Source organism: Gasterosteus aculeatus, chromosome 2 (assembly GCF_964276395.1).
Source record: "Gasterosteus aculeatus chromosome 2, fGasAcu3.hap1.1, whole genome shotgun sequence".
NCBI classification, from domain to species: Eukaryota; Metazoa; Chordata; class Actinopteri; order Perciformes; family Gasterosteidae; genus Gasterosteus; species Gasterosteus aculeatus.
The window spans coordinates 19784854-19810581 of NC_135689.1; the positions used below are offsets into that span (position 1 = coordinate 19784854).

Consider the following 25728-nt stretch of genomic DNA (forward strand, 5'->3'; position numbering starts at 1 on the left):
GATGTTCATTAAAAGTGGTACATGGATGCAGGGGGGTTCAGGTGTGGAGGGCAGTCTGGGTTAGGGGCTGTTCAAAACAGGCATCTAGTTGTCCTAGTCCTAGTCTGGGCTGTGCTCCTTCCACTGATTGATCGGCAATAGCTGGAATTCATTCCCCAATCAACTCCAGGCTTGGTATTCTCCAGCCCTCCACTCATTCTGTGTATGTGTGTGCGTCACTTTTGTGTAACAGATCGTGTTTGCTCCTTGATCTGTATTGATCTTCCTCCTGGTTTGGAAGAGTAAATTATTCACAGTTTAGCATTACTTATCGTTTTACTATAGATTGTTATCCGCCAATATTCAGTCAAATATGTTAAAATCTGTTAGATTAAGACGTGTTCAGGCTTGTTCTGTGAAAATTAGTATTGAACGAATGTAAATGATAAGTTATAAGTTACATGATGTGTTAACATGTAATCTGGTGAAATGTAGTGAAAAACTTCAATAGTTTGAGGGAAATACTAGAAAGGAATTATAAGCAGACTATTAGATCATTAAAAGTCCCTATGCCAAGGTTTTATTTAACCCATAATTCAATCTTAGCCCATACATGATCTTATAATTATTTTAATTGTGGAATCAATTAAAATGCTTGATCAGATGAAATTAATTTTGGGATGATGGAAAGGAAAACGTCTGAATTCTTGTCGACTGTTTCATTATCTGTAGCAAAAAACTTGTAGGTTTTTTTGCGCAGATCTGATCAGTTATCCGGTCCAAAAACTGTGTTTGACGATCGGTTGCACCTCTAGTGTACACATATTTTTTGTCCCCCGGTCCCCCACATCAACCTGCCCTCCGTTTGTGAGGCACGTGTTGGGCTGAGGAATACAGACCTGCCCAGCCTGGACATCCAGAAAAGCCCTCTCATTAATTCTGCAGAGGAAGACTTGCTTACTGAGCCCCGAGCCTCCGTACTGCTGAGGACAGCCTTTCCCTGCATGCATTGATTTCTCCGGCTTGTTGTCCCCCCCCCCCCCCACACTTACATACACACTCTCTGTCCGGGGCCAGCTCAGCATATGCTTCCCCCACACACTGAATGATCGGAATATCATAAGACGGACTATGATGAATGCTAACTAGACAGCAACTTCTGACTTTGATTAATGAAGATACCGTGCCGGTTCACAACAGCAGACCCAGCGCCTCTCAGCCCAAACCACAGATAACTGTTTGCTAGGTATTAATTCTGGTTAACCAGGCAGCTGATTACCGGATGAATTAAGTAGCTCACTGTGGACTTGGAGGTACAATGAGACTCTGGCACACACACACCGATCATACCCTTACAGCACACCCACATGCATTCGCACAGCAATGAGGGGTCCAAATGCATAAGGTGAGCCTTTTGAAGGTGAACCAGAGGGCCCACAGCCCACTCTGACGTCGTTGAGCTCCTCCTTTGTTTATTTTTCTGCTGACTTTGCAGCTCCATTCAAAACAAATCACTCTTTAGTGCTTCCATATTTTTATGGCTGCATGGGCGCCCAGTAGCCTTTCTGTGTGGAGTTTGCATGTTCTCCTTGTGTCTGCGTGGGACCAATCCAGGATGCGCCCTGTCTCTCGCCCAAAGTTAGCTGGGATTGGCTCAGACCCCGTGCAACCCGGTATGACGGATGAGTGGTTTGAAGATGGATGGATGGCTGGTTATCTTGTTCAATTTTTTGAGGGGAGAAAAATATGATCATTTAAAAGTCTATCCACAGCCAATGCACATAAAAAAACACATAGACTCATTGCATAATAGTGATTCACAATACCAGGAGAGGTGTGAAGGAGATACACCTTCTAAAATGAAATAATGTATGCTAAATATACTGTACATCAATATATAATGCTTACTGGCCTGAATACTTTATAACAACTGATGTTCCAGCAGATTGTTAGCACATATTTGGCTATCCCAACATTTACTTTCTCTCCTTAAAGCATATTGAAACTTAATAACGTGGCATTTTAACAGCTTGGCGTAGAAGCTCACTGCATATCAGGGTCTCTCGAGGCGACCTGCCAGCGACAGCAGTTACTTTCTGGCAATAAAACATATAGAAACTCATAGGTCCGTGTACCTTTTTGATAGTTTCTTTTACCGTAAAAACCATAAAGCGAAAATACATAAAAATTGGTGTAAGTCCGTGTATCATTGGTTCTTGATTGATTTTTCAATTGATGAACCCGAAAACCAAAAACGATTAGTTTTTCCGTTATTCAATTGAGAAACCAAGAAAGAAAAAACTAATCGAAAAACGGGCCGCTTGCCGACATTTTAAGTTTGTGACCCAAATTACTTTTTTGTGTATTTGCCCATTTCCTCCACAAAAAAAGAAAGGTTACAAAGTCAAAATTATGACCTGAGATATGCGCATGCGCAGATTCCTTGCAGCTGGTTGTTGACATCACTATGGTCACAGAGAGGTATCGTTTGTGTTTTAACAACGTCTCGCGTGATGAGTGATCATCATGAGTTCATGATATAGCTTAATTATTTTGAAGGTATTTCAATATTATCTTGGGTCAAGGGAGGGGATCAAACAACATAATCATGATCCCTTAGGCATCCAGAAATGAATTGAAACTAAGTCAATGTATATATGTATGCCCCTTTGCTCACATTCCCGTTCTATATTTCATTCGGCATACATTCTGTTCATAACTGCATTTCACTACTTTTTGCACTTCTGGTTACATGCTTAGTGTATTTTGTTACTTTCATTACCTCCACACTTTGCCTTTGCAGTGAATTTTAAAATTTTAATTTTAATCCAATGCTAAGTAGTACATGTTTTGATAAGTACATCAGTATCAACTTTTATTTCAGACTCAAGGTCCAAATAGTACAAAACAGTAAACATATATATATAAAGATTAAAAAAGAAAAATGCAAGCAAGGTCACAAGCAGAGTATAGACCTACAAAGGCCTTAATACATATTCTGACATTACCAAATGTAATATATCATTTCATATCTCCATAAGTGCAAAAGGAAACTGATGGAAATAGCTAAAGAAATAACTTAGTCTTCCCCGGAAATAATTTGTGTAATGTTATTTAACTGACAGATTTTAACAAAATATTACTGTATTTTATCTTGTCTTGAATTCAGCTGTAAAGCGTTCATTTACTTCTTGTACGTCTACTTAAATATTTTTTCTAATGTTTTTAAGTAACTTTCAACTCAAAACGCAAATCCGTTGTCACGTGTTCTTGCTAGATGTTGGTGATCTGTAGCGGACTAGTTTTTGTACTGACATTACAGACTATGTTTATCATCATTCATGTCCATCTTCAGACAATAATATTGGGTTCTAGTCCATCCGCTTTCACAGCTTCTTGTCTGCCCAAGTCCAAACTACACGTGTCAAACTCTGACGGCACAGTTTGAATGCAAAGTGAGGGCAAAATATCAACGAGGCAAACCGGCCATATATATAAATAATTCAGGGTAAAACCATCAGATAAAACTGGGCAATTTGTACGTGCATTAGTTGGTTGGCTGAGTCACTAGTCACTCATTATTCCGCCGTGTCCAATTGGCCTAAAGTACATATTATGGGCGGGCGTTATCTCCGTGGCACTGGGGGCGTGACTGATAGGTCCGACAGGAAAAACTAAAGAAAGGCGAGGATATCCAATAATACGGTAAAAATGCTGTAAAAGTAACTCCTCGCATTGGGTATTTGCTAACTTGGTTTGAATATCAGGTTAGGTGTTAGAACCAAGCGATGTATAGAGCTCTTAAAATGTTAGATATCTAGTTTGACCAGAGGCCAGGTCCCCCGGAAAACTCAGCAAAGTTAGCAAGCTAATAGTTAGCCTCCTTAGATGGAATGGCAACCGCTGCTAGCTAGAAGTACTCTTTCGTTAAGAAATAGAGGCTAAATGAGGAAGTCAATGTACTTTAAGGCGACATTAGGATAGCAAGGTATATATAAGGAGAAGCAATTCCCTAGAGATTGAGTTGACATACGCTATAGCCCTTTGCACGAAGAGGTAAACGGCAGTGAGGAAGTGAATTTAAGTTATAATTATACAGAAAACGTTACGTCAGACCTTTGAGCACTTACTCGGATATTAGCCATTTTCTACAGTTCCACGTCTACATATTTGACTCTCTAACGCGGGTAAAATGTTCATATATCAACATCAGCTGGTGTCACTGTGGCTGTGGGCTAAATGCCATGTGAATGAGGAGATCCATCCACCAACGAGCTCTAGATGCTTCCACTGAGTTGTATACAGGCACGATGGTTTAGTGACGCACATATTCCAAATACGCGTGTTTAGGACAACAGCCGTGGCAGGTTAGAGGTTAACACCGTGACATCTAGTCACCATGATGTGTCGATTTAGGTAATCTTTAAACGGGAGGAGATTGCTTTTATGTTATGAAGTGATTTATTGTCACAGGTTTTGTTGATTTAAGAACAAAGTTTTTCAGTCAAATTCTTGCTCTAGAGATTTTTGACGAATACAACACAAGGTCACATTTATTATCTGTTGTCTAAAGTGTAACACGCGTCAGTCGTGTCACAGAATGTAAAGGGACCTGCTTCTATTGTATTTCCCATCACACTGAGCACATCACATACATTAGCACATAAACATTGGACAGAGGAAACGGTTGATGTCAAGTAGTCGGCGTTCGTAAATCGATGGAGTGAATGTGAGTAAATGAACCTTTGTTCGGGCAAGTGGACACAAGAGACCAATCTTTCCAGAGTCTTAATAATAATAAACCAATCAAAGTCATGGATCCGCAGTTCAACGTTGTGTTAATGCAGGGCACTTATTTTTTTTAAATCTCCGGTTAGATTGAAGAGTAAAAAGGGCCTCGCACATGAGAAGACCGGAAACTGCAGTGCCACTGTCAAAGCGCCGAGCTGGAAACGCAGCAGTTCACATTGCATGGTTGCTTAACTTTTCTAAAAATACATTGTGATGATATATTGCAGCGGAACCTGACAAGATTTGAGGAGCAATGAGCAGATGTTCATGGTTTGAAGGAGGGATTTCATTAAGTGTGCACTGGCGTGGCGAATTTGATTTGATTCTGATCAACTTGAGTGGTTAGTTGAGCAAAGAACATGTTTCATTCATTGCAAACCGGTGCAAAAATATTTTCACACTTTACACACCCCAGCACTTCCTGTTTAGCCTCTTCACATTCCATGGCTCAACAGCTCTGTTTCCCATGACGAAACGGTTCATACCACTGCCCGTGATAAGTTGTCTAAACGTTAACTAGGATTTCATATTTTCAGTCTGACTTCCCAAACTCTTTCGGTGACATCCCTGATCTTGAATACAGGTCAATGCCTTTATCCTGTTGTTATTCTCTCAGATGGCAGCAATCAGGAAGAAGCTTGTGATAGTCGGTGACGGTGCCTGTGGAAAGACCTGTCTCCTCATAGTGTTCAGCAAAGATCAGTTCCCCGAGGTTTATGTGCCTACGGTGTTTGAAAACTATGTGGCCGATATCGAGGTGGACGGTAAACAGGTAAGCTGTTCATTATTCCGAATAAACAATATTGGACAATTTCAATAAAATACATACATTTAAACTAATGTCACAGGGACAACTGCAGATCATTAAAAAAAATAGGCAGAGCTGAAAATCCCATAAAAGTGGAAACTTGAATAAAGGCAGAAAGGCGACTACAAACATAAACTTGATGTTATTGTGACCTTTTATATTGGAATATCATTGGAGTTTTTAAATACATTGACTAAAATACCTGTATTTTCCAAAAATTTGAACTATTCGATTAACAAAACATTCATTTCACAAAAACTGATTGGTCATGTGAAGACATTTACTTTTTGTCCTTTTTTAAATTAAACATCATAACATCTTATTTTTGTCTTTTCTGATTTACTTCATTCAATTGTATTTTTTTCAAAAGGATTTTGAATCTTCCCGTACATGTTTGCATGGCATAGAGGCAGCCAGGTTTGTCGTGAAAATATGGTGGAAGAGGTCTGACTATCCCGTCCTGCTCTAGGTGGAGCTGGCTCTCTGGGACACAGCGGGTCAGGAGGACTACGACCGCCTGAGACCTCTCTCCTACCCAGACACAGATGTCATCCTCATGTGTTTCTCCATTGACAGCCCTGACAGTTTGGGTGAGGCTTCTTCTTTTGTGGTGCTGCTTTTTCTTAAACATTCTGTCGGGATCTGATCTGTATTCAACATGTACACCTTATGCCTGTTGCAGAGAATATTCCGGAAAAGTGGACTCCCGAGGTCAAGCACTTCTGCCCCAACGTGCCCATTATTCTTGTTGGGAACAAGAAAGACCTGCGGAATGACGAGCACACGCGTCGGGAGCTGGCAAAGATGAAACAGGTTCGTGAGACGGCACTTCCCCCTCAAGCTGCTGTGGGCTTCACCACCAAACTCACAAGAGCCCTAGTGCATAAAAAAAGGTTACGTTAAGTACCAGTCCGCATCGTTTGACCTATGCATGCTGGCTACTCACCAACGAGAGCAGCATTAAACTCTGTGGAAGCTAGCATAGAGCTAAAGGGATGGTGTGCATGTTTTGTAGCCTGGTTGTATAAAGGGCTTCTCCATACGGAGTGTGCAAAAACAGACAAGAATACTAGCATGGGAGGGAGCAAGGTATTTTAGAAATGTAATGTATTGACTGGGCCGATGGCTTGAAACTAACAGCGCTAAGAGTTCTATAGACAAACGTGCTGACTTCATATGAGCCCAGTTCAGAATGAAGACTGTGCGGCTGCCTCACACGCACAAACATGCACTAAAATCATACATCGCCAATGCTTGGTAAAAAAAACGCTGAGGAATGGTTTGTTCACACTAAGCAAAAACATAATTTTGTGCAGTGTAATCTGGATGCAATTCATCCAATCGAAGGCTCACTACTTAACAAATACATCCATCTCTATGAAAATCTCCTTCCCATGTAGTAAGACACAAGAACAATCTACATTCATTTTTAAATTATGTCCTGTTTACTACCAGCTCAAGATCTCCTTTCATGATTTTGGTTGATCTGTTGATCCAAACAGGAGCCAGTGAGGTCAGACGAGGCGAGAGACATGGCTAACCGGATTAATGCCTTCGGGTACCTTGAGTGCTCGGCCAAGACGAAGGACGGTGTGCGGGAGGTGTTCGAGATGGCCACCAGGGCGGCGCTGCAGGCCAAGAGGCGAGGCAAGAAGGGTGGCTGCACCCTGCTATAGAGTGTCTGGTCATGCAGGATCTGGAGGGGGGGAGAGAAATAAACCAGGCCAAAAAAAATCAAGAAATAAAAAAGATCCCTCCTCCGTGTCTGCTTGGTTACCAAGGCGGGCACTATGAATGCGGCGGTTATGAGGAGAGAAAAGGGAGTATATACATTTACATGTACATGGTTATAGCTTCTAGCTTTCAAATGAAAGTATTGTAATCTTGCGTTAAGGATTCTTTAGACATGTCATAATTATGAGAAGGAAACATTGCTGTCACTCGTACCTTTTCAATGTGTGGGGGAAAATGGAAAATTTCAGTTCCAAACCTGTGGGCAGTCCGAGGGCCTCCAGTGGGACTCGTGTTTTTGTCTTTCTTCCACTCTTTCATTCCCATGTGAAAACATCCCCGAACATTGGAAGGGCTTCTTTTCATTTTATGAACCTCTATTCTTTGACACAGCTGTTGTTCATTTAGAGCAGATTTTGATGAGACCAACTTGCTTGAATGTTTTGTAGCTTGTAACAAGTTTGTAACAAGCTTGTTCATGAACATGTTAAGCTGTCAGTGAGACAATAACGTGATTGAGTTGTTGTGGACAGTCAGATACTGTATAAAGTTGGGTATCAAATTTAACAGCTCCAATTTGACTTGAGAGGAGTAGACCATAATATAAATCTGGCTTGTCTAAAGAGACTTTATTTCGGATTAACCTTTTCCATAGGTATATATCATATTTTTGTCCGATAGATCCCTGATTTCAGATCTGCTCATGTTTAATTTTCATTAATGCAAACCCAACACCTTCTGTGTCCCCATTATCTATATTAATTTACCATTCACTACACATTGACTATATGTCGAGTTTTGTTTTGTTTTTTAACACAAACGCAGTTTTCAGTTGATGATTCTCCCCTTGTTGTTTTACTACTATTGTGGAAACACAACACTTTATGAACAGATTCTACATTGGAAATCATCCAGGTTGTCCTGTAGTTTTCATTTAAAAACATCTACAGGAAGTATAGTTTTAGAGGCAGTAACTTAACGGCAATAAGTGAAGATAGTACAGAAAACTCCAGCCTCAATGGTTTAACTGCCGTCATTGGACATATTATTTAAATAGCAGCTTTTATTTTGAATGTTTTGGTGTAGCTGGCACCTGCCAGTGTGTTATTTGAAGGGGTTTGGTTTCCACTCTGGCTGTTCACCTGGATGTCTGCAACCATTCTTTTTTTCTGCTTCTTTTCTGTTGTATGTTATTTTAACCATGTGATATTCTACTGGCTAATGTATTATTTGCACAGAGCTTTAAAAAAAGCAAGTCAAATTCTGAAATACAAAATGCAAGTAACTGCTAAAGGATTGGTTATTTGTTAGAGGAATATTGTTTTGTATACAAGTTAATCCTCACTTTCCGCCAGTCGTCTTTTTTAATGTATTCTAAAGGAAATAAATTGTAACCATATTCTCACATGATTTGTCTTTATTTCAGTTCATGCATTTGACTGGCTCTCACGGGTGTTGGTTGACAGCTATTGTTGGATTTAGATGGGAATAAAACCAAATGTAGGGTAATAAACAGGCCCCTGGAAACTTAACAAGCCTATTAGACCACCGAGATGTGAGGACAATGTAATCAATGGTTCACCTTGCAGCCTTTGTGGTGGGAGCATATTAAAGATAAAACAATGTTTTTTTCAGGCTGAAGGTAAAAACCAAAAGCAGCAAAAAAGAGGCAAAGTTGCAACGCTACTATTTCCCTTCACGTGTCTGGGGGGGAAAAGAGATTAGCATTTCTCAAGGAGTTATCATTGACAGCAAGTTTCTTTTTGTCTCACTTATTCACAAAACTAATATTTTCTCCAATGAGACTTGACAATCAGTGAGGGAACCGAAGCGATGAAGAGCATAGTCATAGATTTCCAGCTTCTCACAGTTCACTCAAAGATGTATAATTCTTTTGTAACCAGCTTAAAGACCCTTTGTTGCAAGTGTTCAAGGAAAGTATTTCGAGGTTATCAACCTTCTTTTCATAATAGAAGAAGGAGTGGACCTGAAAAACTGCAATAATTTTGCTTTGCTAAGAGTTGACATTAAGCAACCAGTATTTAATCAGATGGTCGATATAGACAAAACATGTGGGGTTCAAGGCTGGTCCATGTCTAACAGCCTACCCCAAGTCAGAGATCAGAGATCCTGTTTTCCCAAGATGGCAACCTTCCTCTTTGCCTCTTGGAGAAGGCCTTTGGTCACTAGTACTGATAAGTTAAGTTATTTTGTTCAAGCTCAGTTTTGGCAAAATATTTCCAACATGGCTATATTTGCTGTATACTGACATTACTAGCGCAGCTTTGGTAAATAGAGAAAAAAATAGAGCACCTTTCAAAGTCAAACTGAGTGTTCAACGGGGTTGTCGACTTTCCCCTTACAAGTTCATCCCTGCAATTGAGCCCATTACATGTGACGTAAGGCAAGCAAAAGATATCATAGGCCTCCCGTTTGCAGGTTCAGTTTGCATATGGGGGACCTTATTGTCATTCTCACAAATAATAGATCCGTAAGAGACACCTTGTTGGTTTGTGAAAACATCACCTGGAACCAATCAGAGCAAAATGTGCGACTCTCTCTTAATGCATAAAAAAAGATACAATCAAATATTAGGAGAACAAATAGTTGAGGATATGGAGGACACCAATTCCCATTTACCGAAATTTTGGAAAGACAAGCTCCACCAATGGCAAGACGTCCAGGTTATAAGAGCAAAATTCCCTGCATCTTTTGACATTTTTGACAACAACCGTTGGGTTGCTGCACTTGGATCATGGGACAAAGGCTCACCACAAACCTGTCCAAAATAATATGATACAGCATTTTCATGCACAAAACTAGGTCTTACTCAATGCTCAAATGACAAAATCACCACATACGTAGAAGATATTCTGTACCCAATCCATTCAAAGTTAACTCCTGTGGGCACATAGATAAATACAAATAGTATGGTACAATGTGAATAATTCCATCATAACTAATCATGGATTTGGACTTTGGATTTGGACGTTGTAAAAACCAGTGTATGCCCACAAGAGCGTTACTTGGGAGGAGCCGCAGTGCCCTCGGCTTCCAATCGTGGCAGTGAAACACCACGGCACCTGTAATGTTTATGTTGTCAAAAAGGTTTAATTAAAACTCTAGCAGGGTATTTCTCCCTCAAATTTCATCCCAATTTTTTTCCACTGTCCCCAATCCATATTTTTTGGAAACCCTGAGATTGAGCCCTCTCAGCATGGAGAAATTAAAAATGAATGCCTCGTCAATAAATTAGAGTAGAATTAGTCCTCAGTTGCAGTCTATAACGTCTGATGGAGTCCTGCCACAAATTCCTGATAGCATGGCTCTGAAATGAAAAGCATACAGCCAACACAAAACATTAAAAACTTTCAAGTTGTCAAAAAAAAATTTCCATTTCATCCAGTGGTGATTCTGTAAGATAGCCACAAACCTGTATCTGGGTCAATAAACGAGTGTCTGATGAGGAAGTCCAAGACCACCATGGCACAGTTGGGTTTGAAGTCATCAGTGGCCAGCAGTTCCTTCACCTGAAACCAAGATAGAAGATCAAATCCTATACGCATGTCTGAAATCTAAAGATATAAATATCACTCTGCAGAATGTATCCTTAACCCCGACCTTATCTAGGGGCAGTAGGTAGAAGTCTTGGACCTCTCCATCACCTGCTCGAGGCTTGAAGTCCAGAGGAAGTTCCAAATCGAAGACAAACTGACTTTCTGCGAACACCCCCTCCTCGTCCATGTAGGTGTAACTGGAACATAGGTTCAAGTAGTTCAGTGTGCTGCTGCATTGACAAGAATGTGAAGGCAAATTAATATCAAAATCTGAGAGCGCAAATCAGGTCCATATGTGCGAAAATCAAACATTTGCGAGCCAAAGTCCCTCTCACGCGAGCGAAAGTCAAGCAAATTGCTTGCAAAAGTTCTCCTCGCTTGGCTGTTTTCTATGGAAGCCCATTTCCGCCACAAAAAAAAGAAGGGTTAGAAAGTCAAAATGACTTAATGCGCAGGCTTCTTCGTTGATTGGTACATTGACTTTCCAAACCCTCTTTGCGACTTCTTGTCAAAAGTGACCAGCGGCCTTATCTGGTTTTATTGGAGACTTTTGTGGTGTCTGACGTGACGTATTGTATTGTATTGCAGTTACTGTCCTTAGCGAGTCTCACAGAAACCTGGCGGCTTGCAGCAGTCCAGCTGCAGTCAGAGAACAGAGGAGCCATACGTCACGTCCAGACTGAAATCAACGCGTGCATGCACAAAGACGCCGCTGATTCTGCCGCGTATTTCCTTATCAAGAAATTAGCAACACTGGTTCAACAAAGAGAGAACTCTCATCAGGACTTCAATTGTTACTAATCACGATAACTACGGAATAAATACCACCCGGAACGTATTTTATCTCCCTAGAAGTTTGATTGATTTCGGACTCGGAAATACCGAAGATAATTTAGACTCCACTAAAGGTCAGACGTCCCTGTCCTCCCTGTTTGTTATGAGAGTGGAGTGGGTGGGTGCAAGTGTCCGTAGAACGTTTACAGTTCGGTAAAGTTGGCAAGATATTCACAGCTATTCAGCGAGACGTTGAACACAAACGACACCTCTGTGTGACCGTAGTCACCAACCAAGTCATAATTTCAACTTTCTAACCCTTCTTTTTTTGTGGCAGAAATGGGCTTCCATAGTTTTCTGCTCGCTTGTGAGTTATTTTTCTTTTTGATAGTAAGGGGGCGGACCCAGTCACCATGGTATCTCTACATCTAGTTGGTTACAAACCTCGTCTTTGGCTGGATTTCATCTCTGTTGAGAGTTGTGCATTCCCAGAACTATGGAAGCCCATTTCCGCACAAAAAAAAGAGGGGTAGAGATTTGAAATTAAGAGATGTTCCCACAAAGCCTGCTAGTGCAGCTGTCGACGTTGGTGATGGGTGCCATCACATGTGAAAACACTACAAGAATCAGGAGAGCCGCAACGTTTCTGTGGTTTACTTCAACACCGACCGGAAACACATCATCGGTCCTATCAAAATACAAGCATGTTATCAAAATACGGGCATAACGTGAAACCCTGTCGTAGAGACATAACAATGACAACCACACACACACTTTTTCGTCACTCAGGTCTTAGAGATTTTAGAGGGCCTTCTTCTCCAAAAGCAATTTGCAAGCCCCCTGTGCCCCTCCCTCCCTGCCCCCTCCATCCTCAAGGCCCACTCCTTAAGGCTGGCGCATGCTTCTGCGTCTTTACGCGCAGTTGTGTCGACGCACTTGTTTCAATTCATGGTTCAAAAAGGGTTGCGCGTGTTGCAAAGCAATTCACCGCCAGAACAATATGTGGAGTAACGTTTTTTGTTGAAGACGACCGAGAGAGTGACGTCTTTGTGTGTGGAAGTTGTTGGTTTGTTTATTCATTTATCATAGACTTTTTTGCCCCGTGCATCACCACTGTTGCTTTTCGTCGCCTTTTTTTCGTGGACATATTTGTCCCGTAATTTCCTCCACAGCTTTGTGCACCCCTCGAACGGCAAACTGACGTTTTCAGAGATCTCCCTCCATGAATCGGAGGCCATCCGCACGTCCTTATAGTTCGCAAATGACGGTGAATGATGAATAAGTGGTCATATTTACGGATTTCTTCCGACAAAAGCTCTTCAATCTGATCCATTTTCTCGTAAAAAAGCTTTGTTTTAATAATGGCGGTATTGTGCTATGAAACTGGAAATGTGAGACTTTGGAAAGGATGCAGTTAGCAGACCAATCACAGCCGTGCGTGCTGGAGGAGGCTTGCGTAGCTTTTGGCGCTAGTCTAGAAAAATGGGTCGACGCACTCTAGGAGGGAGGAAAAGGCATGCAAGGGACACGCAAGGGGCTCTTGCGTCTGCGTGTCCTTGCGTTTCTCTGTAAACGCAGAAGCATAAACTAGGCTTTACACACAAACACACATACACAACCCACATAGAGTGAATTCTAAATTAAATGCTTGTGTTTCAGCATACTTTCAAACACAGACAACGTCATCAAAATATTGTGCTTATTGAGGACTCTCTCGTCTTTCTACCTCGTATGCGTTTTCAAATATTCATCATTTTCTTCACGTTGATTCTCTATGAATTTCTTAAATTCTCCTAAACTTCAACTGTCAGATCTTTCAGATTCTGTATATATCTGATCCCGACAACTCTCCCCCCCCCACACACCCAATCCCATAATTTCAAAATAAGAGGCTCAATAATCAGTTTACTGTATAGGGTCTCATCTGTCTCATTGTTTGGACAAAAATCCATGTTCATACTTTCCGGCCATTAATTAGCTTGTCAAGAACAACAACTGTTGCAGCTGTCGTTCATCACCATAACAACCAGAAACATGCAAGCACTCACTCTGGGTTATTGATATGAGGTCATTGATATGATATATATGACACATGACTTGAACATATTAAGTCCTTTTATGTCGACATGTTGCAAACCCCACCTCGTCCCTTCCTCCCTCCCTCCCTTCATCCTCCAACATGAATTATGCTTTTTTTGTCTCTCAGGTCTAAGAGATTTTTAGAGGCCCTTCTACCTCTAAAACATAAATCTACCGTCAGGTTTGCCGGTCGAGGGATGTGCAAAGTTGTGGAGGAATAAGAAGACTTATGCACACAGAGTTTTTGTAGATACATTCCTGGCCAAATCGAGTCTGTTAACTAGATTTTATCAGCACAAATCAGCTAACTTACCCTTTAACTCCAAGAGACTCACCTTACATTGGCTACAGGGCAAGCCTTTTCTGCAAGGGTTGCTGGGATACACGCTTCCTCCTGACATTCTTTGACCAGAGTGTTTTTGATACTAACACCAGCTGCGATACCGCCTGCTGCCTTCAAAAGACACAAGACGTCACTCTGAGATTAATCATTTGGAAATCTGACATGTCAAATTGGACATGTTTCTGACTTCATCTCATCTTCAACCTCTTATCCGGGTTTGTGTCGCGTGTTCAACAGTTCCAGCAGAGACCCCAAACTTCCATTCCTCGGGCCATTTTGGACTGTAAACCCCCCGCCTCGATATCCTGACTATGAATACCACAAACGGGATTGGTGACAGGGCGCAGCCCTGGCAAAGGTCAACAGTAAAACGCCCTCCAACTTACTGCCGAGACCACTATGGGCGTACAGGGATTGGATGGCCCCAAGAACGGACTCTATCACTCCCGCAACTCCTCCCGCAGTCTCTCGGGGAACCCAGTCATATGCCTTGTCCAGGTCCATGAAATACATTTAGACCGAATGAGCATACTCTCAGACCTTCATAATTCTTGCAAGAGTCTAAAAACATATATCATCACAGATTGCTGGCATCAGTCGATCACAGTGTTTGCTCACCACATTGTCCAGAAGTCCGGGGTATGTCTGCTTAGTGAGGGAGCGTCGGGCCAGCCACATGCTAACTTCGCCGCTGTTCCCAATCGTGTAGCCGTTGACGTGCACTCCGTACCGCTTGACTCCAAAGAGACCTGAGGTTTAGCATCACAGTGAGCTTACACACCAATACCGTTAGAAGCAGAGTGAGCTGCCAAAGCATTTGCCAGGACTACTTACTTGTAGCTGCTCTTTCCATCCACATCAAAGGAGGGTCGAAGAATTTTGGCATCACACTGTACTTCTGAAAGATAATGAATGCTTCAAGATTACTGAGGGAAATTTGGGGTAGGATGGGATTTTAATTCCAGTGCATGACATTATAGAAAGCCTCATTAATGTTGTCAGTAAAGGACAAACTAGCATTTCCACCTTGCTTGGGACAGATCTCATGGAAATTCAGTCAACTAAAATGACATGGAGTTTTAACAACCTAATGTGAGGTTGGTGTTGAGGTTTTTAAAAGTTCTAATCATAATCAAATGACATAAAGAAAAGACTGCACGTGTAAGGAAAAACACATCTCCTATCTGCCACTATGTTTACTGTTAGTGCTGCAGTAAAATGATGGCTAATATTGTGTTTTTGGTCTTTTACAAGGCCTTTCACACCATCGATCACAATCAGATAGTTCATTTCTTAATGTGAATTATCCCTCATATTTTGGATGGAGCCCATCTTTCACTTTTTATAAAGCCACTAGATTTACCCAAGTGTATATATGTATGTTTATATTTTCCTGTTTTTGTTCATATTATTCCAATATTTTGTACGAACTTGTCTTTTAATCATCTTGTATGCTCCTCATGTGTAATTGTTCGATACTATTAATATTTTCTTTACATAACGCTACTGTTGACCACCAATAGGTCACGTTGATCACGTTACGTGAAGATCTCGCGGTACATCTTCCGTGTGACGTCAGAGCCCCACCTCGTCCCTCCACCCTTTCAGACACGTCAGGGAGCCCCCCTGTCTCTCGGTTCGCAGGACTGAGTCCACGGCCGCGGACCTCGTCTCGTTTGAGTCCCAGCTCGGGCACAGCGAAAGCGCGCCCCGGCGCGGAGGACAGAACACTTTCGGGTACCGTGTCAACACCGAAGCAACGTGTGGAGGAACCCAGCCCACCTGTGCTCCGTTAACCTCAAACCTCAAGCATTCAGAACGACGGGAGCCTGCCGGAACAAGTGGACAGTGTTATACTTTAATAAGCAACCGTCCACTGACCGTTTTAACTCCGTGTCACTCACCTGGTAAATAAAAGTTATTCATTCGGCGGAGGAGCTGGAGTATTTGTTGGGACCAGGTAGAGTTAGACATTTTACAGACCACCTATCGTGCAACAGTAGAGTAAACTTGTGTAAAGTAGGTGGACCAGACGGCGGATAGCCACGCACGCATGCTAATCAAGCTATTGTTTTGAACGCCATGTTGTTTCTAGAGTGCTCTGCGCATGTCTGCTTCTTCTTCGCGTCTCACTGACGTAACTGGCTGCTCGAGGCTGCGCCCCATCTACAGGTGTTCATCAGTCCATCCAGCCTAAAATGTAATTACCATCTATAAATACCATCTATACACTGTATTTTAGCTATAATATGTTAAACGTCCAATACAAAATTATACATATTACATATATGTTATTATTTCAGTTATTGATAAAAACAATAATGTATTTTAGGCAGGAAACAGAGGTTAATGAGTCCAATAATAAACGCTTATCGACAGTAAATTGTATGTGATCACTGCCAACAATCACGTGGGGGGTTTTCCTAATAGATAAATGCCATTTAAACACCATTAGTCCACTTTTTAAAGCACCATTCGATTAAATTACACTACATGTAATTTAGCTGACGCTTTTATCCATAGCGACTTACAATAAGTGCATTCAATCATAGGGATACAAACTCAGAAGAACAAGAAAGTGCATTTTCCTCAAATAAGCCAATTTACAATTTGCTATAGATAAGTGGCGTTACAAGTACAATTTAAGTGCTACAATTTGTTAGTCTTTTAGTCGAGGTAGAGTCTGAAGAGGTGTGTCTTTAGTTTGCGGCGGAAGATGTGAAGGCTCTCTGTGGTCCTGGTGTCTTCAGAGAGCTTGTTCCACCATTTCGGAGCAAGAACAGCAAAGAGTCGTGATCTAGTCGAGTGTTTTGCTCTCAGTGAGGGAGGGACGGGCAGTTCTGCAGATGCAGAGCGGAGAGTGCAGGTCGGGATGTAGGATTTGATCACGTCCTGGATGTAGACGGGACCCGATCAATTCACAGCATGGTACGTGAGTACGAATGTTTAGAACTGGATGCGGGCAGCCACCGGTAGCCAGTGAAGAGGGCGGAGGAGTGGAGTAGTGTGGGAGAATTTTGGAAGGTTAAAGACCAGTCAAGCTGCTGCATTCTGGATGAGCTGCAGAGGTCTAATGGCGGTAGCAGGGAGACCTGCCAGGAGGGAGTTGCAGTAGTCCAGGTGGGAGATGACAAGAGCCTGAATCAGTACCTGCGCTGCCTTCTGAGTGAGATGGGGACGTAATTAAATATGAAACAACGATACTTTTTTTCACAAACCTGAAAAAGAGTTTTGTTTAACTGCAATATAGCCAAATTAGTAGGTACGGCCGTCGAGGTAGGACGAGAGAAGGGAGAGAGCAGAGCCTGAGACACCAAGTTCCTGAAGGGAGGAAATAAGGATCTGGTGGTTGACTGTGTCAAATGCAGCAGAGAGGTCCAGAAAGATGAGGACAGAGGAGAGAGAGGCGGTTCTAGCAGTGTGGAGTCCTTGCTCTGAGACAGCAAGGAGAGCAGTCTCTGTGGAATGGCCTTGAAGCCTGACTGGTGGGGGTCAAGGAGGTTATTACGGTGGAGATAGGGTTAAAGGAAAAAATGGAAAAAATCTGTAAATATGACCACTTATACAACCCGTCATTGGTGGACTATAAGGACACGCGGATGGCCTCCGATTTATGGAGGGAGATCTCTGCAAATGTCAGTTTGCCGGTCGAGCGATGTACAAAGTTGTGGAGGAAAATACGGGACAAATGTGTCCGCGATGAAAAGCAGCAGTGACGATGCACGGGGCAATAAAGTCTATGATAAATAAATAAACAAACCAACAACTTTCACAAACAAAGACGTGACTCTCTAGGTTGTCTTCGACAAAAAACGTTGCTCCGCCTGTTGTTCTGGTGGTGAATTGCTCTGCAACACACGCAAGCCTTTTTGAACCATGAATTGAAACGAGTGCGTCGACACAGCGGTGCTTAAGACGCAGACGCAGAAGCATGCGCCGGCCTTAAGAGGACAAGGTTCCGACACAGATCCTCGCCAGGTTACCCGGTATATGCAGCCGTCGAGGTAGGACGAGAGAAGGGAGAGAGCAGAGCAGTGATGACTTCAGTGTGGAACAAAATAGTTCCCTTCAGGTGCATCCTGTGGGATAATTGCATGGAAAACTGTGCCAACGTGAACTCTATCACTTTTATTAGGTTTGTATTATTATTTTTATCCTTTTAACCAATATTGTTATTGTCTTTATTTTTTATTTCATTATATGTGAGCACTGGGACCCCTGGGGCTGTATACTGAGTCCCCTGCTGTACACCCTCTTCACATAGAAAAACACCAGTATCATCAAGTTTGCAGATGATACTGCGGTTATTGAATGATTTTACAGGAGTACGGTCGAAAGCATCCTTACCACATCAATCACACTGCACCGCTTGGGACAGGAAGGCCATCCAGCGTGTCATAAAAACAGCATAGCTCATCTTAGGAGCTGCCTCCCCCTCACTACAGGACATTTACTCCACCAGGGTCACCAGGACAGCCCACAGCATCATCAAGGACAGAACAAACCGCAAATATTTACTCAATAAATCCTGCGTTCATTGAATTGCATGTTTTGTAGAAACTATTTGGAGAACATCTAATGTATTACCTCATTCCAATGCTGGTGTCTAGGATTTTCCACTTGTGGACGCTTTTGAGCCATTGCAGCGTTTAGCAACATTTACAGAAGTTACTACACACAAGATCATTTTGCAGAAATATTGCAGAAATTTTATTAAATGCAGGTTTCACAAATAATGCAGACATGGGTCAAATTCATGATCATTATTAGGGTTGTGAATATTTAGGTAATGCCTTGATGATTCATTTTGCAGGTGCATTTTTTTGATACTCTCTAACGTGTGTTTATTACTGTAAAACAAGGCAGCGGACACACATATGACTCCACACGATGGCGCTAGCAAAAGACTGCTGACACTCGCTGCTGCTAAAATGCAAAGAAGAAGAAGAAGAGAAAGGCTGTTATGAGCTGCTTCAAACAAACCCAAAGAAGAAGGAATAATATGGAGTAGTCTTGAGAGGATAAAATCTAATGAATTACAAGATTGGTCCACAAACATCTCAAAGAACTGCGCGTTGGTGTATTGTTAGGACTATGAAGGAAACATCCGCTATGAATCTATTCACTGCACTCTTCCTTCGGCTAACACGGAGCTAACGTTAGCTAGCAACCGGCCGGTGGGGGCTAACGGTCACATCCCCGAATCGATCCCCCGCGAGACGAGGCGACGTTCATCAACTAGCGAACGGTTGGTTTTAACCAAGACCACGAGGTAACTGTTTAATGTCTACAATGAAATGCATATGCGGTGGTGTTCGGTCTTAGCTGGATATTCGGGTGCGACAAATAGCAGTTAAGTTTCTTTTGATGAGTTCAAACTTCGTGATGCTGTCACACAGACCTGATGTGCAAGGCTGGAGTGAAAAGGCATTTAGCCCGGAGTACCGCGGTATTAGCTCTAAAGTGATTTTAGAACCAGTGCACGGGATGTTAGTTAAGTTAGAATGAGGTATGGTGGACGTTTATAACTTATTGCATTACCATACGTTATTATTAGTTCGAGACAAAATGTCACTATGTGTGGTGTGTCTAAAGTAGGACTTCATAAGCAGCCTCGTTTCTGTCATGAAAGTAACCAGCAGAGAGAGACAGAGCTTTCTCTGTCACGTCGTTTATAAATTATTATTCATGATAGTGAACCAGACTACTGTTTTAAGGATTTTATTTATATGAATTATGATCATCTGTGAGCAGATGATCACAATTTTCTTTGGTCCCATCCATATTTCCTTGCTGTTTTTAACTTGTGTTTTCAGTGTGTATTTAAGTTGAAGCAAGTTTGGGATTTAGTATTACAAAATAAAAACCCTTTTTTCTTTTTGTAATGATGAACTTTTTGCAATGTTGTCTGAAAATGGATATTATATATCAGGTTTTCTCTCTGCCTGTCATGAAGCTCCACCCGTTCCCTATGGCGTCGTCTGAGGTCACCATGCAGGACGTGAGCGAGGTGGTGATCGTCACCATACCGGAGACGGTAGGCGAGGACCTCCCCTCCGTGGTGGAGGAGGACAAGGTGGTGCTGGTGACTGAGGACCTGACCCCTCAGCCAGGGTAACCAATCTGTACTTATCAGTAGTGCACAGAGGAATATGAGTTTGAGTTGTTCACTTTGCTTCATTGAAGCTTCTAAGTGCCGTGTGGGTTTTCCAGGGAGGACGTAGTCTCTGTTGAACCCGGAGAGTCGGAAGCGGAGGCTGGTGAAACAGATTCACCGTCGCTTGAAGAGGCCATCATTGGTAAAATGGCCCTGCATGTTTTTGTGGAAATATGCAGTCTTTCCCCTCGATCCAAAGCACAGAGTAGTCTCTGCGATGTTGTAAATCTATCCACGCTTGATCAGATGACAGAATTGACTCTGGCAGAATTGGCTGTATGATAGTGTTTCTCGTCTCCGTCTCTGCAGTGAAGCTGAGCGAGGAGGTAGACGTGGACGTGGAGACCGATGTCTTCTACCCGATTACCTGCGGGGACGTTAAAGCCACTCTGGTGTGGAATAAGTTTGTCTGCCCTGGGATCAATGTGAAATGCGTACAGGTACACGCCGGACCGACAGTCTGTTTAAAAAAAAAAAAAATTAAAAAAAAGAAGCTCATCCACAAAGCTGTTTAAAGAAATGCAGATTTTGAGATCATCAGCAGCTGGTGGCAGTAGTCTTTCTTTATTTTTTTCTCTTATTTTTCCTGTCATCAGTTCAATGAGCAACTCATCAGCCCAAAGGAATTTGTATGCTTAGCGGGGAAATCCACTCTGAAGGACTGGAAGAGAGCCATCCGACTCAACAGCACCATGCTAAGGTGTGGACTCATCAAATACACAAACAGGGAGTTGTACTTGATTTGGTAATATGGGATACAAAGCTCAGAGGCTCCTGTTTTACTCAACAAATACGACATTTATTTAACTGCATGTTTCATGTTTATGATGTTTTACCTGATCCAAATGTTGGTGTCCTGGACCTTTCCATTGACTTGTAGACGCTTTTGAGCCATTATGGTGTTAAGTTCTACAGACGAGATCATTCAGCAGAAATATTACGGATATTATTAAATGTATTTTTTTCTCCATTTTGTTATTTGTATTTGTTAATGTCTGATTGATCCTCACCACTGGTTAATTAATACATTTAATGCTCATTCAACATTGACTTTAAAAGAAAGCTACTGCAACGTCGGAACGCTGACGTACCATTACCAATTTTTACATGCTTTGTGTTAGCTTGGAACATGGGGAAATGACAATAATAAAATGCAGGCATTAAAACTTTTAGCTAAACAAAATTGCACACTCTTTTACAGATTACTTCCTTTTTATTTCAGCATATCAATATTTCCATAAACCAATTTATTCCATCTCTTCCTTCCTTTTCATGATGGTACTGTTTGGTCAGTAAACACAGGTACTCTGTCTGATGATAAAAACCCTTTTCATGGTCTTTCTATTGGCAGAAAGATCATGGACTCTGGTGAGCTAGACTTCTATCAGCACACCAAGGTGTGCTCCAACACGTGCCGCAGCACCAAGATCGACCTGGTGGGGACCAAAGTGTCCGTTGGCGGGGATCAGCCCACCGAGCTGCTTCCTGCCACCCCCTCACCGGCCGACTGTAAGTTTACCCCCCCACCCCCCCACCTGTGTTCACATGCTCCTAAACAATGAGAAAGTGTCATGTATTGAAAACAAAGAGAATACAAATACTGGAATCTAACTAAAGACATGTTGCTCCTGTGATGATTATGGTTATGATAATTGATGATTGAAAACCACTGTGGCTCAGTGGAGAGCAGGGTTGTTCTTCCATCGGAGGAGCTAATCCACATTTCCCCGGGCAAGCCGCACACGTGGCTGTAACTAAGGTGTGAAAATATCTGACCCAATCTAACGATGGGATGAGGTCAACGCGCCTCCCTCTTAAGGCTGGCACATGAGTCTGCATCGTGTCGTTGCAATTCGTGGTTCAAAAAGTCTTGCGTGTGTTGCAGAGCAATTCACCACCAGAACAATAGGTGGAAAACGTTTTTTGTCGAAGACTACCTAGTGAGTCACGTCTTTGTGTGTGAAAGTCGTTGGTCTGTTTATTTATTTATCATAGACTTTATTGCCCCATGCATCGCTACTGCTGCTTTTCATCGCGGACACATTTGTCCCGTATTTTCCTCCACAACTTTATACACCCCTCGACCGACGTTTGCGGAGATCTCTCTCCATAAATCGGAGGCCATCCACGCGTCCTTGTAGTCCGCCAATGACGGGTTGCAGAAGTGGTCATATTTACGGATTCATTCTCTTGGTTTTAATAATCACCAGCACTCATCCGATCTTAAGTATGTCAAATGAAGAGCACGCTGGCCTTCAAGACAACATAAAAGGTAAATCTGGTTCTTGGAATTCCTGGATGACGTCCAGTGGCAGAACATATGGTGGATATCCCTCCTCCAGTTACATCCATGACATGTGGCAGAACACAGCCTGCCTCTTAAGAAAAGAGTTTGCCGTACTTCATAGAACATAACAACCTTTCGTGACTCAGTGGATGAGCCCATTTACACCGTTTAGAGAAATCCTCAACGCAGGGCCAGGGATTCAAAGGTGGCAACACTGGGGCAATGTCATCGTAATGAACACAGTGACAGCTTTGGTCTCAGTAAGCTGAAGTAGTTTACTGCCTGTGTTCTAGTGAATGGAGCAGTGGTCTCGTTCCCGGACATGGCGGAGGAAACCTCAGAGTGGGTCACAGCCATCGGAGGTGAACGACAACCTGCACACACACACACACGCGCGCGCACTCACCATCATGTGGAATGGGCTGATGGAGAGGACCGCTGTATACTTAATGTGTGTGTGTCCAGAGGACTCTGTGGCGTTCTGGCGAGCGGTGAAGGAAGCTGGACTACTGGAGGAGGTGGTGGAAGACTTCCAGAAGGAGCTGCAGGAGGTGCTGAAGGGGTTACAGGAGAGAGTGTGTGACCCACCACTTCAGGTCAAAGGTTGCAACCACACAGACACAATATGCACACACACACACACCGACCGAGGTAGGCGTCTGAAACATTCAATTGAAGGCTGTGTGCCTCGCCTCTAGTTGGTTTGCCGGGGTCCGTTTCAAGTAGGACCCCGGCACACAATCTCTGAGTCAAACCCTAAACTTAAGAGTTTCCCATCTCAAGGAAACTCTAAGTTTTGGATTTCAGAACAGCTGTTTGGAGTTGGTTCAATCAACTCAGAGTAGGTTGACTCAGAGTTGAGGGCATGCAAGGCCACAGAATGAAGGCAGCATGAATGGAGCCATGATACTACGATTTACCATGGCAACAACCACAAACAATCGGTCAGCGTACTTCACCCCTATTGAGCTGGGAATATTAATGCAGGCGTACGGCGAGTATGAACCTGTAATTAGAAAAAAAAGAACACCGCTACTGCAGCATAAGACGGCGTGGGAGAAAATTGCTGTGTGTTCCAACATAGTCTTGTTAGTTAATATTTAATATACACACATCATAATCCATACGTTTTACTAATTCCCAGTGGGAAAATTACATGTTTGTTAGAATGCACTGCACACAGGCTTGAAAAACACACCCAGCCAGTCCTATTTAATCACAAGAATAATATCGCTGGTAAAAACTGGTACAATGGTATTGGACCTATAATGTATTTTATTCAGGTGCAATCCTGTTTTCCCTGCAGTATGAAAGCCAATGCTCTCATCTTGGTGTTTAGGTCTATTTTCATTGTAGAGAAGTGCCGCAAATGAAGCTTGCAAACTTGGCAACGAACATTGCATTTCCTATAACTACAACTACAACGTCCACAATATAAGCATTTGACCGGTGGAAAGCTTTTAATGTGAAGGGTCCACAGCAGTGAAGGTCAAAGCAATTGCAATTACCCACACTGTATCTTAGCCACCGCCAGTCCAGAGATCGGGGCTGTTCTGCTACAAGTGGCTTGAGTAGCTTGAAGCAGAGATGCAGTACAAGGGTCTTCAAACCTCAAGATTTAGTTTCCTTTACAAACGTTTAGTCTTGAGATCCAACAGACGCCTACTTAGGTCAAATCACTCCGCCATTTGTCTTTACAACACTTTTCTTTACTCTGCTGCTTTCATGTTTAACCTGCTGGGTTCTTTCAGATGCTGTTTTGCTGAACAACATAGTACAGAACTTCGGGATGTTGGACCTAGTGAAGAAGGTGTTAGCCAGTCACAAGAGCCAGATGGACCGCTACAGAGAGCAGTACACTCGCAGCCTGGCCGGTCAGTACAAGACCTCTTAGCAGATTCTCACTTTTCAGCATGGCACAGGGCTGCATAAAGATGATGTGTTGTTTCCACATGCAGCTCTGGAGCAGCAGTGCGACGAGCACAGGAAGCGGGCCAAGGAGCTGAAGAGCAAATCCCAGCACCTCAACAACGTCCTGATGACCCTCGCCCCGGTGCCCGCGCCCCCGGCGTTGAAGCGCCCACGACTGACCCGCGCCGTCTCCGGACCGGCTTCGGTGGGCGCCAGCCCCACCCAGATCACCCTGCCGCTCGGCCAGTTGACGGGCCTGCCGCTCAGCAAGGTCCTGACCGTGGCAGGGGCCCAGGCCGGTGCCAACCTGGCCGGGTACACCTTCCTGACCTCCTCACTCTCCGGGGCTGAGCTGGGGTCCGACGGCTCCAACGTGACCGTGCTGTCAGCCACGGCGGGTCAGGAGGGTGGCGGCTTTGTCAAGGTGGTCGGCCCCCAGTTCCAGCTGGTGACGCTGCAGGCCGCACTGCAGAGCCTGGCCGCCACGCAGCAGCAGGTTGGCAGCCTCAGTGTGCTGGATGCCACGGCAACCGCTGCAAATGAGTCGCAAGAGGAAGGAGAGGCAGACGGGGAGGAGGAGAGTCAGCCAGAGCAGGAGGACGGGGAGCAGTGAGGAGACGGTTCCTCTCCCACCTAGTTATTGCCTTCCATTTCAATATTTTGGACGCGGGACTGAATGTCCGATATATTGTGCACATTTTGACTTTTAACAGATCGGCTCAAGCGCGCTCTTCTTTTGTCATTGAACACACAAGCCTTCCTTGTAGAATTTTCACAATGCCTAAATTGATATGGTGGCAATGGTGTGATGTGACTGTAAATATTTATTGGTAACTAATATATTTGATACAGCTGTTTCTGTAGGGATGGATTCCATATAGGCTGGAAACAACCCAGTGTTGTTTAGTTTGATAATAAACTGTGTTTTCAAGAACAAATGGTATGTCACTACATGTTGAATGTCCTTTAGTGGCCAACAAGGTCGTACATTTTAAAGCTTTTTTCCCCACAAAGAAAATCACAATTCAAGGTCAACTTACTGTCTTTTTTCAGATGTCTTTATCAAAACCGCTCAGTTGTCATGGAAGCATTAGCAGCTGTGGTCACATGACCACTATTACTAGATTCTAAATGTGTTGAATATGGGACCAATGTCTCATACCGTAACATGGTATTTTATATTAAGTGACATTGACCATTGGACATATATTTATAGATATATCCCGACAATATATTTATGTAGACAAATATATAACCTACACAAACAAGCATTAGCCTTGTGAGATATATATATCCAACTAGTTCTGTTTA

At 42.9% G+C, this 25728-nt stretch overlaps 3 protein-coding genes across 15 annotated transcripts; 2 read left to right on the forward strand and 1 right to left on the reverse strand.

Moving 5' to 3' along the window:
* Nucleotides 1–3498: 3498 nt before the first annotated feature.
* On the forward strand, nt 3499–8714 carry LOC120828808 (rho-related GTP-binding protein RhoA-C). The gene is made up of 5 exons (XM_040192418.2): nt 3499–3684; nt 5387–5542; nt 6048–6168; nt 6261–6391; nt 7081–8714. Exons 2-5 carry the CDS (start codon nt 5387–5389, stop codon nt 7252–7254), a joined length of 582 nt encoding a protein of 193 aa, XP_040048352.1. The 5' UTR covers nt 3499–3684; the 3' UTR covers nt 7255–8714.
* On the reverse strand, nt 8709–16562 carry tpk2 (thiamin pyrophosphokinase 2). 11 transcript variants are annotated; one of them, XR_013453502.1, is made up of 11 exons: nt 15967–16562; nt 15650–15891; nt 14897–14960; nt 14681–14811; nt 14449–14551; nt 14267–14371; nt 14055–14173; nt 12085–12134; nt 10931–11063; nt 10743–10839; nt 8709–10637 (listed from the first exon to the last, which is right to left on the reverse strand). XR_013453502.1 is itself a non-coding variant. In XM_078094023.1 (9 exons), the coding sequence occupies exons 1-9, from the start codon at nt 16034–16036 to the stop codon at nt 10591–10593; spliced, it is 897 nt and encodes a 298-aa protein (XP_077950149.1). In that variant the 5' UTR covers nt 16037–16562; the 3' UTR covers nt 8709–10590. The 11 variants fall into 11 exon arrangements, 4 of the variants coding, with proteins under 4 accessions (XP_077950149.1, XP_040048349.2, XP_040048350.2 ...); XR_013453510.1 differs by lacking the exon at nt 12085–12134 and having other exon boundaries at nt 14681–14799; XR_013453508.1 differs by lacking the exon at nt 12085–12134 and having other exon boundaries at nt 10975–11063.
* gmeb2 (glucocorticoid modulatory element binding protein 2) lies at nt 15661–25355 on the forward strand. 3 transcript variants are annotated; one of them, XM_040192414.2, is made up of 10 exons: nt 15661–15969; nt 20019–20176; nt 20276–20361; nt 20529–20659; nt 20816–20919; nt 21571–21728; nt 22800–22868; nt 22972–23109; nt 24258–24380; nt 24465–25355. In XM_040192414.2, exons 2-10 carry the CDS (start codon nt 20034–20036, stop codon nt 25028–25030), a joined length of 1518 nt encoding a protein of 505 aa, XP_040048348.1. In that variant the 5' UTR covers nt 15661–15969; nt 20019–20033; the 3' UTR covers nt 25031–25355. The 3 variants fall into 3 exon arrangements, with proteins under 3 accessions (XP_040048348.1, XP_040048347.1, XP_040048346.1); XM_040192413.2 differs by lacking the exon at nt 15661–15969 and adding an exon at nt 18847–19334; XM_040192412.2 differs by lacking the exon at nt 15661–15969 and adding an exon at nt 19001–19334 and having other exon boundaries at nt 19995–20176.
* The last annotated feature ends 373 nt before the right edge of the window (nt 25356–25728 follow it).

Excerpts from the sequence above, each read along its gene's own strand:
- LOC120828808 (XM_040192418.2), top strand. The coding sequence starts at position 5,387 with ATGGCAGCAATCAGGAAGAAGCTTGTGATAGTCGGTGACGGTGCCTGT. Across the intron at positions 5,543-6,047 it reads TCGAGGTGGACGGTAAACAG|GTGGAGCTGGCTCTCTGGGA; the intron begins GTAAGCTGTTCA and ends GTCCTGCTCTAG. Across the intron at positions 6,392-7,080 it reads AGCTGGCAAAGATGAAACAG|GAGCCAGTGAGGTCAGACGA; the intron begins GTTCGTGAGACG and ends TGATCCAAACAG.
- tpk2 (XM_040192415.2), bottom strand. The coding sequence starts at position 16,036 with ATGTCTAACTCTACCTGGTCCCAACAAATACTCCAGCTCCTCCGCCGA. Across the intron at positions 14,961-15,649 it reads TGAAAGGGTGGAGGGACGAG|AAGTACAGTGTGATGCCAAA; the intron begins GTGGGGCTCTGA and ends ATTATCTTTCAG. Across the intron at positions 14,812-14,896 it reads GATGGAAAGAGCAGCTACAA|GTCTCTTTGGAGTCAAGCGG; the intron begins GTAAGTAGTCCT and ends GCTAAACCTCAG.
- gmeb2 (XM_040192412.2), top strand. The coding sequence starts at position 20,013 with ATGAAGCTCCACCCGTTCCCTATGGCGTCGTCTGAGGTCACCATGCAG. Across the intron at positions 20,177-20,275 it reads GACCTGACCCCTCAGCCAGG|GGAGGACGTAGTCTCTGTTG; the intron begins GTAACCAATCTG and ends TGGGTTTTCCAG. Across the intron at positions 24,381-24,464 it reads GTACACTCGCAGCCTGGCCG|CTCTGGAGCAGCAGTGCGAC; the intron begins GTCAGTACAAGA and ends TTCCACATGCAG.